Raw genomic sequence first — 11,941 nt, 5'->3', positions numbered from 1 at the left:
CACTGTAACAGTGGGTTCCATGCTAACCCACTGTAAGCTTTGTGATCCCCAAGGCAACCTACAATTCTCTAGTGACTCCTCTTGGCAGCTTGTGGCTGAGTGATAAAGATGACAACATAAGGGGCTGGGGAGACAGCACAACAGTCTAAGCACCTGTCTGGCAAGCACAAGGACCCTGGTTCAATGCCTGGTACCACATACCATGCCCCGCCAGCCACAGAAACTGGGTGTGGTGGTGCACTCCTGTACTCCCAGCACTGGGGAGCCTGAGACAGGAGGATCACTATGAGTCCAAGCTGCGTAGCAAGACCATATATTTAATCATATATATATATGATTAAAAAGAAAAAGATGACAATATAAACTGTCACTTTTCCTACAAGTCATCTTATGAGGAACTTGAAGTCTTTAACGGAAAAATCCCTTGTATTGGTGGTAGTGGTGGTAGGGATGTTTGCGATTTTCTGTGGAATTCTGACCTGATTGGATCAGATGTTATGAACTCCTCTAGGGCCCTGGACTAGATAAAAGTAGGATTGGATAAAACCAGCCAACAATGCAGATAACTTTTTTTTTTGGCCAGCTCAGCCCACACTGAGGGTGGGGCTGGTGGGGCATGTGGTGCCAGGGATTAAACCACGGTCTCCTAAACCTGCCTAAGTTTGTCTAAGCAGGTGCTTTAGATCACTGAGCTATCTCGTGAGCCATGGATGATAACATTTTGCATTAGAAATAGAAAGATGTTTTGTTTTTCTTTTGTGGCTGGCTCAGCCTGCCCTGGGTTCAGGGCTGGTGTGGCATAGGGATCAAACCTCAGTCCCTGTGCTTTGCCTAAGCAGGTGCGTTAGACCACTAAGCTATCTCACCAGCCCAGAAAGTTTCTAAGGTTGCTTCCAAATCTAAGGATTCTCTGCTTGGGACAGTTTTATTTGTTCTCTCTTACTTCATTACCTATTTATCATAGTAGCACTAAAGCTACTTTAAGGGAGAGGAAATTTGTAGAAAGAATCTTTTAGTACATTTGAAATTCTAATCCAGTGTTAAAATAGGAATTATCAGACCAGTTAATTTTGACACACCACATAGCAACACCGTTCTCTAGAGAAAGCACCAAAATTACTCAGAAATGATTTAAGAAACCCCATCTATCTGCAAATGCCCCGTGTGTTCCATATGAGGTAGTGCATATGGGCTTTGAAACCATGTAGCCCAGGTTTCATTAACTCACTTGTTGTACCTCCTGTCTAACCTGCTAGGTGCCGCTAAACTTTCTTTCTCCATTCCCAAGCACCCAACGTTCTCAAGCTCTCCTGGTACTGGATTGGAAACAGCATGGATTTCATACCTGGAGACACGACTCATTAGATTCAGGGTTAGGATGGAATTTCCTCATTATATTTCATCTTCCTGGGGTCCAGCAAGGAAGGCTAGAGGGATATTTGTAGCTGCTTTTTTTGTTTGTTTAATTGAGGATTGAACTCAGGCCCCTGAGCTTGCCAGGGAAGCGTTTATTCCACTGAGCCATCTCCCTGGCCCTCACATTTAGCTTTTTTTTTTTTTTTAATTACTTTTATTTTTTTAAATTTATTTATTTATTTTGTGTGTGTGTGGCCCATTCAGCCCATCAGGGAGCGGGGCTGGCTGGCATGTGGTGCTGGGGGATTGAACTGCAGTCCCTTGTGCTTTGCTTAGCTTGTTCTGAGTAGGTGCTTTAGACCACTGAGCCATCTCACCAGCCCTGTAGCTGCTACTGATGTTGGTCAGCAAGAAGGAAGCTGAGTTTGTAAAGCTTTCTTGCCCCATATCCATTCCTGCACATCAACCCCTCCACCCAGCACCTTCATACTTTTATGTAAAAACACACATAAGCACCTGTGTACACACAGTCATACACCACAACGCATTCTGAAAAGTTTTATTATTTTACAGTTGCTTAGGAAAGATTTTGGAAGGCTGTTACTGTCTTGGAATGTGATTTGGTCACTACAGAACATGATTTATAGACCAGTGAGCTTCAGCCTTTTCTCTTCTCTAGGTGGAAAGAAGAGGCAGGGAGGGCATCATGTAGAAAATGAGAGAACATCCCCCTGGTAAGAGCAGGGTGGAGGGGAGTGGAGGTGAAGAGCAATCACAAATGGAGTTCACCCCTGGCAGCCATTCTCAGGTCTGATTGAAATATTTTGTCTTTACGTTCTCCTTCCATTTCCTCAGTAACAGAGGGCATATGACCATGAGGCTGAGAAATCGGAGCAACTGCTGTTAGCAGCACAGGACCTTAGGACTTCGGGAGCCAGGAGTTGCAGATGATCACCAGACCAGCCCCACTCCTGGCTGGAGTCAACACTTTCCCTTGGACCTGCTTCTGCGGGCCCCTGGCACTGTGCTACATTTGGGTATATCCAGATAACAGGAATGATAAGAATTTGAACCTTGTTGTCCAAAGCCAGTTCTTCCTGCCTTTCCTTTCAAAGGAAAGGCATGGGTCACATAATACCTTCCTTGCTATGTATCCACAAGCTCTTAAAGCCCAGGACCACAAGCTCCTTCCAAACTTCCCTCAGACAGTGAGGGAAAATGTTCTCCCCTGTGATACAACTGCTAAAAACCACATGTTCTTCAACTCCCATGCTGCACACTACAAGAGACCTAATTACCTATCCTATGAAGTGATATGTTCATGTTTGCCCTCCCTGGGGCAGGAAAAAGCATAGGCAAATGAGGCAAAGAAATTTATCAATCAAAATGATACTTGGCTTCAGATAATTAGGTTTATTGGAATCATCCTACTGGCATGGCTAAAAGACATCTCATTATTTTACAGGACCAAACAGACCAGCAAAATCCAAATAAATACTGGACCCAACTGTGACGCTTCTTAGAATAAGTAGACTTGTTGGGCATGGGCAACAGAGCAGGCCAGGCCCTACAGCTCCAATTATCCTCATGGCCACCTCTGTTTCTGCAGGCACTTTCTGTGGAAATGCAGAGAAACGACCTATCAATGGGAAGACTATTCCACTGGAATTGACAGTTCTGATGTTAGAGAGGAGGGAGGGACAGTCCAAAAAGTGAAAGCTAAATTTACAAATGGCCCGTAAAACACAGAATGAGGAGGACATGAACCATCACAAAGTAGATGGCTGCTAGTAGTGGTACTCGGGTCCGGGAATGACAGAGTGACCTCAGGAGTCTCTTCCATCCAGCACCACTCCGGGTCTGAAAGAAAAATCTGAAAGTCAGAGTTTTACTCCACAAGCATAAATCCCTTTCCTTTCCATAGTAATACTGCATATAAGCAAAGCTGATCCTACCACCACAGTAAGGAGGCATCCTGGGAAAAAGTCTCGTCAGGGTCAAGTGACTGGCAAATCACAGTTTCTTCCAGTCTTCCACACCCTCCCTGAGCTTCTACAGGCTGAGAAGCTTCCACATTCCCTCTTCCTTTGCAGTGCCCTCCCCACATGTGGCCATGTTTGAGAGCAGTGCACCCTCTGTGTCCTTGTCCTTCTGTCCTTACCCTGCGACAGCTACTGCCTGTCAGGTCTATTAGCAGTGACTGTTCCTGAGTGCCACAGGAGCCAATGATAGGAGTCCGGGCAGAGTCCCACTCGCTGTGCTCCAACCTGTGGTAAGGAAAGAGAACATGAGCCCCAGGCAGGAGGGCTGGTCAGGAAAAGGCCTCCCGCCACCCTGCCCACCACAGAGGCTGTTCCCACAGAAGTAAGGGTGGCACCAACTACCAGGAACTGACTGTCTGCTGTGTAGCAGTCACTGGCCATGGGCTTGCAAACCTGTCGCCCTCAGGTTTGAAGGCTGGTGTAGTGACTGTGCTCATGGGACACAAAAACCAAGCAATGGATAATTTCAGATCCGGTTGGTCTTTACAGCTCATGTTCGTTTTTTCCACTACACCATTTCTGACTCAGGGAAACTCACTACATTGTGCTTGTCATTTATTGAAGGCCAATAGGTGAAAGCATCCAAGAAAAATTTCTGTGGGGTTCTTCAAATTAAACTCAACTGGCAGCCTCTATGACTTTCTCCTTCATTTTTTGCCAGTCTGCTTATTTAATACAGATACTTTGTTTAAGGAAGAAGCTACCAATATTCACCCAGTCTTTGACAAAAAAAAAAAAACAAGAATGATGCTGAGAGCACATCTGCTCACACGCCTGCCTACGGGGATGCCCTGGTGACTGGGATGGGAGGATGGCGCTCTCCTCTTAAGGAGATATCCACTACCTTACAACCTGGCCCTGCCTTCCGGGAGAGAAGGAATGCCTTAACTTCACCTAGCAGCATTAGAAAGAGAACCTGAGGAAACAGCCCAGACTCCCTGCAGTTCCTGATCTGCCACACAGGCTCTTTTACTGCAGAGGTCAGTCTGCCCCCTCCTGGAGGGCGGGATGGGTGAGTATGCAGCAGCGAGCCAAAAGTACCAGGTGCTTTTTTTTTTTTTTAATTTATGTATTTGGTACACGGTCTCACTATGCAGCTCAGACTCCTTGTGATCCTCCTGTTTTCAGCCTGTCCAGCACTGGGATCAGGTGTGCACCACCATGCCAGGTCCTGGTGGCCAGCTCAGTGTGCCTGGGGGTGGGGCCAGCATGGCATGTGGTGCCTGGGATCAAACCCTGGTCCCTGCACTTGCCTAAGCAAGTGCTTAGTCCACTGAGCTACCTCACTGTCCTACCGGCTGCTTTAAAAGTGCAAGGTCACTGAGTTCCACATGCCTGACTGAGAACATGCATATGTTATCTACCCTAGTCTAGATAGGAAGCATGTAATGTGCTCCACCACAGCCAAAGGAGGAACTGCAGAAGGGCTGAGTGTGGTTCTGTGGCTGCTGCATGGGCTCCAGAGTCACCCTGCACTGTGCAGTCCCGAGATGACTCAGGTCAGGTCAGGTTCACTACACCAGAGGGGACTGACCTCCCGTAAGCCGGGTTTCACAGGTCCAACAATTTCATAGCGAGTTGTAGAGAAACAGCCATGAACATACAGGTCTGAAAGTACTCGGCAGAGATGGCAAGACGCAACATGAGCTGTGGTCCTGTGGGGCCCAAAGCTTCTAGACTGCCTACCAATGTGGTCCTGATGGGGGCTGAGAATGAAGACGCTGTGAGCACGCTGGGCGGCAGGAAAGGTATCTCAAACAAGACCCTCTCCCTGGGGCTGCCACCATGGCCACCTGAACTTTTCAGAAGGTGTTAACATCACAAGTGCCATTCCCTGAGGGAAGAGACACTTGCTTTCCCCCAGACCTAACAGGAGTGCCTGCTGCTTAACATTTCTTTCCACATAACTTGCAGCAGCAGACACAGAGCCCCTCTGCCACTCATGTGCAGTGACTGTAGACTGGGCGCTGGGATTCGGGAGCACAGGATGCTCCTGCTCTTCCCAGTCAGTGTGGGGCACACCGCCCATGAGCAGCACAGTCCCCTTTGTTACTCCAGGTCGGGCTTGGCACAACTAAATTCTTCTGTAACAGAAGCTAACCCCGGCCTTATATTGCCTGTGACAGTGCAGCGTTAGGGAGGACATTTGCCAATAAATCAAAGTTAGATTTTCTTAGGATGAGCTTTATAAATGGTCTTTTAATCTTTCATCCATTGTCTATCATTAAGAAAATATTTCAATGAAGTCAGATCTCAGATTTGGGGTTGTCATTTACGTGAGCGTCTAAAGATCCCAATACCTATCTTGTTTGGTTATTGTAGGGATGAAATAAGGTATATTTCACAGCTTATTTCAAATCTTATCAATAGGATGGATCATCATCCTCACTAAGAACCACTGCTTTGGAAGGCATGGCCTTCCTAAAGAACCAAGGCCCATGCTCTCCTGCATGACCACCGTGACTCTAAACTCACTGGGCCTGCCAAGAGTAAGATCTGCATGTGTGTGCGCACGTGCGTGTGTGCGCATTGTGTTATGTCTCTAGCGACCTTTTCACTTCGCATTTTCAGTCTTACCAAGTTACTAAATTTCACAGCCTAGACTTCAATGTGTGAACCTCCCGCCTTAGCCTCCAAGACTGCTGGCATGACAGGCGTGTGGCACACTGCTTGGCTCGAGAGTAAGATTTTACTAATCCTAAACCTGGCCCCAGAAATGTGCAAGAGTACAATCAGAAAGGGTCAGAAGAACCATCTCCTCATCTCTACCTCCTGATCTGCTCCTCTGCCAAAGACAGGGCATTCTCAGCAGCCACTCTTTGGTCTCGTTCTTCTTCCAGAAGCTTCCTTAATTCAGCCACTTCCTGTTTAGTGTTGCACAGCTGCTGCTGGGCTCCAGAGAAGCTTTAGGATAGAAGGAAAACAAAACAACACTGTTAGATGCAGTCTGATCCCAGAAGACATCCTAAAAGCATAGTTATACAGAGATTAAATAAAGTTGCAGAAAACACCTTAAGGGATTTTAGTTACTGGTTCAGTGTCTTTCATTTTAATTCTACAGTGTTTGCTAGTGGCATGTGAGTGTGTTTGTGCTATTTTTTTTTTTTTTTTTTTGCTTTACAAATTTTACACACTATTTTTTACTAGTGTTATAGTTTAATCCTTAGATGATTTCTGCAAGGTCAGTAAAATGAGACCCACTGCACCCATGGGATAGATCTGTTCTGTTTAGGTTGCCACCCAATTTCTTCACCTGCAGTTATGGCTGGGGAGAGCCGCACTCCCTACCTTCGCTGTGGCTCCCCCATATCTTCAGGATCACTCTTTCTGTGAACTCCATTCTTTTCTTGGGGAGCTCCAGGAGCAACATCGATGTTTAGTGGCCCCTATCAGAAAACACAGCTTAATAAGTTAGCAAGGAAAGCTCTTAGGAAACTGTACTTGTACAAAACGAGAACTTGCTTAACACCAGTGAGGATGAGAAATCTTAGAGTGGAAAATCCCCACTTGTGATTCTCTTCAGGTCCAGTTGTAGAAGAGAAACTGTGGTTCCAGCAGACCAGTCACCTCCACAAAACACTTGCCTTCATTAGCTTTTCTCTCATGTTGTCATTCTTGAATTTCTCCTCTTGAAAGGTTTAAAGTATTTGTGTAGCAGGGTACATGGATTCCCCAGAAAGGACAGCCCCTTCCCATGTCCGCAAACACTTGCACCCCATCTCCTCCATCATGTCCTGCCCACCTCATTAATTCTCGGTCTCCTCCAACTTCCATATTGCTCTCCTCACTCCAGCTGCCACAGCGCTACCTGTTTTGTTTCACAGGCCCAAAGCCTCCTATGGTTTTCTTATTGCTTGAAGCAAAATCTGTATTTTGCCAGTTTCAGAGCTCCAAAAGTCTGTCATTCATTACTTTTTCCCATTCACATTGTGATTTCTCTCCGCCAACTCACTGATCTTTTTTCTGCTAATCCCTTCATTCTGTAATTTTTCTGACTCTCTTCCCAGCTCCATGAATACTCTCCTCTCTTCTTTCACTCCCTCCCTCACTCGGCTGAGTCTCTGTCACTCATGCTCCATGTCCACACCGTTCTCTCACCTGCCTGCTCACTTACCACCTGCAGCTCCTGCACCTGCTTCTCCAAAACTGCACAGTGATTAAAGAGGTCGCTGGAGTGCTGCTGGCTCTCGCGCAGACTCTGGCTGGTATCGCTGAGCTGAATAGAGAGGGCGTTCTTCTCTTCCAGCAGCTGAGAGAACTGATTGAGGAGAGGTCAGCTGCAGCACTGCAGCCAGTGTTTAGGCCACCTGTGCTGGGTCTTATGGATCTAATTTTTTAACCCAAGCTCTTAGAGCAAATAGGACTGTGTGCTCCTCAAAGTGAGAAAACATCTAATTGTTTCTACTGAAAAAGGAAAACATTTCTGGAGGAGTAGCAGAGAAAACTTTTAAAGTGATACCTTGTATATTAACTGAAAACCCATTAGGAACTCACAAGCAGTTCTGATAGGCTGTCCCAAGAATGTAAGAGGAAAGAGGCCTCTTGTAGCCTAGGTCTAAATATAAATTACCAACAAATGACTAGAATCCCCAGAATACAAATACAGCTAGAGAGAGAGCTCTTATTTAAAAACGTATTAAATAATAATATTGGGCAGATTCTTCAGTGTCATAGAAAATTATAAGTTACCATGAGAACAGAATAAGAAATTCTGATGTGTTAAGAGGGAGGATAGAAGAAATCCTAAATGTCCAAGTACATATGAGAAACTGTACTGTGAGTATAGATTCTCACAGGTGTGAACATTTTAATCCCTCAGTAGTCCCAGACCACCTTTTTTTTCTCTATAAAAATCCCCAATTGGGGCCAGGAGATAGCTCAGTAGAGTAAGCGCCAGCCTGGCATGTGCAGGGTCCTGAATTTAATCCCCACAATCCACCCCCCAAAAAAATCCGCCTATTGAATCGTATAATTTTTGGATCAGAGATTCATCATCCTGATGAGTCCTTGCAGCAAGGACCCTACACACAGACTCCTGTGCATACATTTTGGGCCATTCAAGCTGTCCTCAAAGTCAATCTTCGGACTCCAGAGTCTGGTCTATTAAGTCACTTCTGGTTTTAACATAAACTACCCAAGTGGATTCATCTGAAGAGTGTGGGACACTTTTACCTCTAAGACAGCAACAGAAGGATAATGATTTATAAGAAGTGGGGAGATAGCTCAACATGACTAGTAATCAATACAGATGGGGAGATAATGCTGGGAGGCCTCCTGAAGTAGTCAGTGTCTTTGTTCTTACTGTAGGGATTTCTCATTCCCAGGGCCCTTCCAAGGGGACAGAAAAGAAAATGGCTCTGTATGTAGTTCTCTGGAATAAGTGACCCAGTTTCTGAGAAAGGTAAAACTTCTATACCCTCAATCATGCTACACCTGGAAGCCTATGCTAAATGAGCTTTCCCTTACCTCTAGTTTAGTCTAGCAGAAAACTTACCTTACTGTTCAGTTGCTGAATTCTTAGTTCTTTTTGGTGAATTTCCTTTAGGCTGTCATTGAGCTGGGTCCTGAGAAGTTCTGTCTCATAAATGAGGTTTTGTGATCCATTTAAGGAAACTGCCGTCTCTGGGGATGCCTGCCAGACAACAAGCGTTGCTGAAATTTCCTTCTAAGGTCACTCATAATACTGAAACCCTGTCCACCCCACAGGAAGTCAGAAGATGGCTTGCCTAGTAGTGGAAGACGGGCACTTAACTTGGAAGAAGCTGATAGTGCTAATTTCCATGGGCACTGAAATTCCTTACCTGTCTTTGGTACTGTGCTTTGAAGGGCTGAGGCTGGGAGGAGGCCCTCAGCTCCCTCATAAGATTCTGCAGGTGACTGAGCTGCTGATCTTTATCTGAGATAGCCATAAGGTACTGCTCCTTCATTCTCCTCTCATGCATTTCCCAGGAACTCTTCTCCATCCTAGAAAAAAAAAGAAATAAGCATCGGTAGAAAAATCTACTACTTGCGAGACAAAGTAATTCCGTTCTCAAAACAGTACAAGGAACACTTAGAGATACAGTAAAGAAAACACATAATCAGAGTAAAATTTATATTATAAATACAATCATGCAACAAGATGGAGTGATTTCATAGGGAAACTGGCATTTATTCGAGAATCTGCATTATGAGTGGGTGTCTATAATGGTTCCAAGTTCAGGGAAGAAAGACACAAGTGCAAATGTACACAGTAGATTTTAGAGTTGTCCCAGGAGACAGTGTGTAGAGGAGGTATATAAGAAATGAGTCTAGAGAGGAACAAGGTCCAACCACGTAGGACATAGGACTATAATTTTTAAGCAGGACAGTGCCATGATAACCTGATGATTATAAGAACACAGCTGTAGACTGTGTTCTAAGGACCCAGGCTCAGACACTGGCTCTGTCATACACTAGATTAGAGGTCCTGAGTAAAAAAAAAAAATCTCTTAAAGGTCTCTAGACCTTTCCAACAAAATAAGAATAAACTACTCCTTAGGATTACGGTGAAGACTAAATGAGATCCTATTTGTCACTTGTCAAACAGGTTGGTGCTTAGTAAACACTCAATAAATACTAGTGTCGGTTATTTCTATTTACTTGCTGAATTTGACCAAGAATAAATTTGACCCTGGTTACTTTTTATTATTATTATTATTTGGGGAAAAAAAGGTTAAAAACAAAAAACAACTCCCTCTTCCATTATTCTTTATTTCTACTTCTCTACTTCCCTTGAAAAACTTATTAGGATTATAATCGAATTTCTATAGAACCTCTTTACAGATAGAGACCCATTTCCCCAGTAGCACAAGGCTAGACTAGAATTATCTTTGAGTTTCCGCTGCTCTGTATAGATACAAGATAAAATGTCCCTTCTTTTCTTAGTGACAGATAACTGTTACAAAATAAACTTACTTCACTAAGAGGTAGCTTGGTGCACACCCAATTTTTTTTTTCAAAAGGGTAGAATTAAAACTAAAAATGTTATTATAGGGCTACAGTATGTTAAAAGTCAAGAATTGCAAAAACAGAAATCATTTTCATTGAAATATTTATCTGTGGAGAGTGAAATAGGCAGCATCTGTCATGAGTGAGTGACAAAGACCACAGTCTTCCATAAAAACTATTTTGTTTTGTTCTGTGAAGAACAGAGAAGTACTTAAGGTGTGGAAAGAGACTCTGAGAGGAGAATGGGCCAAAAGAACCAGATTACTGCATGCAAGTCAGTCAAATACGGTCAGGGCTATGCGTCAGGTATCCTTCTAAGCACAGGGGAAGCAGAGCAGAACAATCTGGCAGCCACCATGACAGAGGCAGGCCATGGTGGAAATCAGGCTCTCCTGTAAGACAACTCTAAGGGCAACAGAACCTTTAGGTTCAAACAGCTCATTTCTCCCAAGTATTCAAATACAAAAAAACTCCTGAAGTTAGTTAAAAGGACAAAAAACAAAAAAAGTCATCCTAAAGCCAGCGAGGTAAAACTGTGTCCTGTCTTTTTCCTTCAAAAAGTTTCTGCCCTCCTTTCTTTCTCCCGATGTGCTCACCTCCACTTGACATACAATTTTGCTTTTCTTCAAAGTTGATCAAATATGACAGGTAAAGGGCTAAGGAAAAGGTAGAAAGGGAGAAAAAGAGGGACAACATTTTAGGGTCCAAAAAGCATTTTTCCTTTCTCCTTTTCTTTGGCATTAGATCAATTTTCCAAGGCAAACATCCTTTTAAATTGTCCTTAGAGGAAGTGCTACAGAAAATATTTCTTAATAGCTCAGTAGCTCTTCTGAGGTTTATTCTAGTAGCAACAACTTCACAGCCTTGTATTCCAGGTGAGGCAGAGGTGGTATGGTCCCAGTCACCCCTGCAAGGCCCTAATAGTGATACTCAGCATTAAAGTACACCTGAAGGAGGATGCCCTGAGTAGATGAACTCTTGATGAACAGAGGTTCTAAAAGAATAAAGCTGGGGCAGCTATTTTCTGAAACATTTAAAAAAAATGATGAAAAAGAGAAATTTATTTCTCCTCTTGAGATTCATTCCAAAGGAAGAAATAAATGAAATTTATAATTCCAGAGACCAAACTCAGGTTATTTTTGTTTTAAAACCCTCTCTGCAGTCATTGCTATCTGTTAAAAACTTTTGTTCTTATATTATCTGGGGAAGCTGCCAATCTACGCAGAGTTTGATAGTTTTTCACTTACAAACACTTTTATAAAGATGGTAAATATGAAAGTCTTAGGAATGTAATTTTGTTGCTGAGACATGAAATACCTGACACAACTTAGAGAAGGAAAGAATTTTCTTGGATCAAGGTTTCAGGGCCTTTGGTTCAAGGTTTGTTGGCTCCAGTGTAGAAGCGCCCTAGTGGAAGTGTGTGGTGGATGAAAGTTTTTCATTTTTGTATTCTATAAACTGTACCCTGAATAGTGCTGGAAAGTTTTCAAACTTTCAAAAGGTTTGAGAAAGGTACTCAAACATCAATGAGTACCAAGAAAAGTTTACATAATGTCAACAGAGGCAGGGGAGGG

General features: G+C 43.9%; 1 protein-coding gene across 6 annotated transcripts in view; it reads right to left on the bottom strand.

The window, feature by feature from the left end:
- Window positions 1-2,748: 2,748 nt before the first annotated feature.
- Window positions 2,749-11,941, bottom strand: part of Golgb1 (golgin B1) — an 86,938-nt gene continuing 77,745 nt past the window's right edge. For all 6 annotated transcript variants that reach the window (XM_023702233.1, XM_023702232.1, XM_023702237.1 and 3 more), the window contains 7 exons: window positions 9,200-9,362; window positions 8,893-9,030; window positions 7,513-7,656; window positions 6,687-6,784; window positions 6,168-6,302; window positions 3,518-3,623; window positions 2,749-3,216 (listed from right to left, as the gene is read on the bottom strand). In XM_023702233.1, coding sequence (XP_023558001.1) covers window positions 3,082-3,216; window positions 3,518-3,623; window positions 6,168-6,302; window positions 6,687-6,784; window positions 7,513-7,656; window positions 8,893-9,030; window positions 9,200-9,362 — 919 coding nt within the window. In that variant the 3' untranslated portion in view covers window positions 2,749-3,081. The remainder of the gene's footprint in view (window positions 3,217-3,517; window positions 3,624-6,167; window positions 6,303-6,686; window positions 6,785-7,512; window positions 7,657-8,892; window positions 9,031-9,199; window positions 9,363-11,941) is intronic.

The sequence above is a fragment of the Octodon degus genome, unplaced genomic scaffold, assembly GCF_000260255.1.
Source record: "Octodon degus isolate 3935 unplaced genomic scaffold, OctDeg1.0 scaffold00147, whole genome shotgun sequence".
In the NCBI taxonomy this organism is placed as follows: Eukaryota; Metazoa; Chordata; class Mammalia; order Rodentia; family Octodontidae; genus Octodon; species Octodon degus.
Note: the sequence above shows the minus strand (reverse complement) of the source record. Positions and strands in the feature narration are given on the sequence as shown.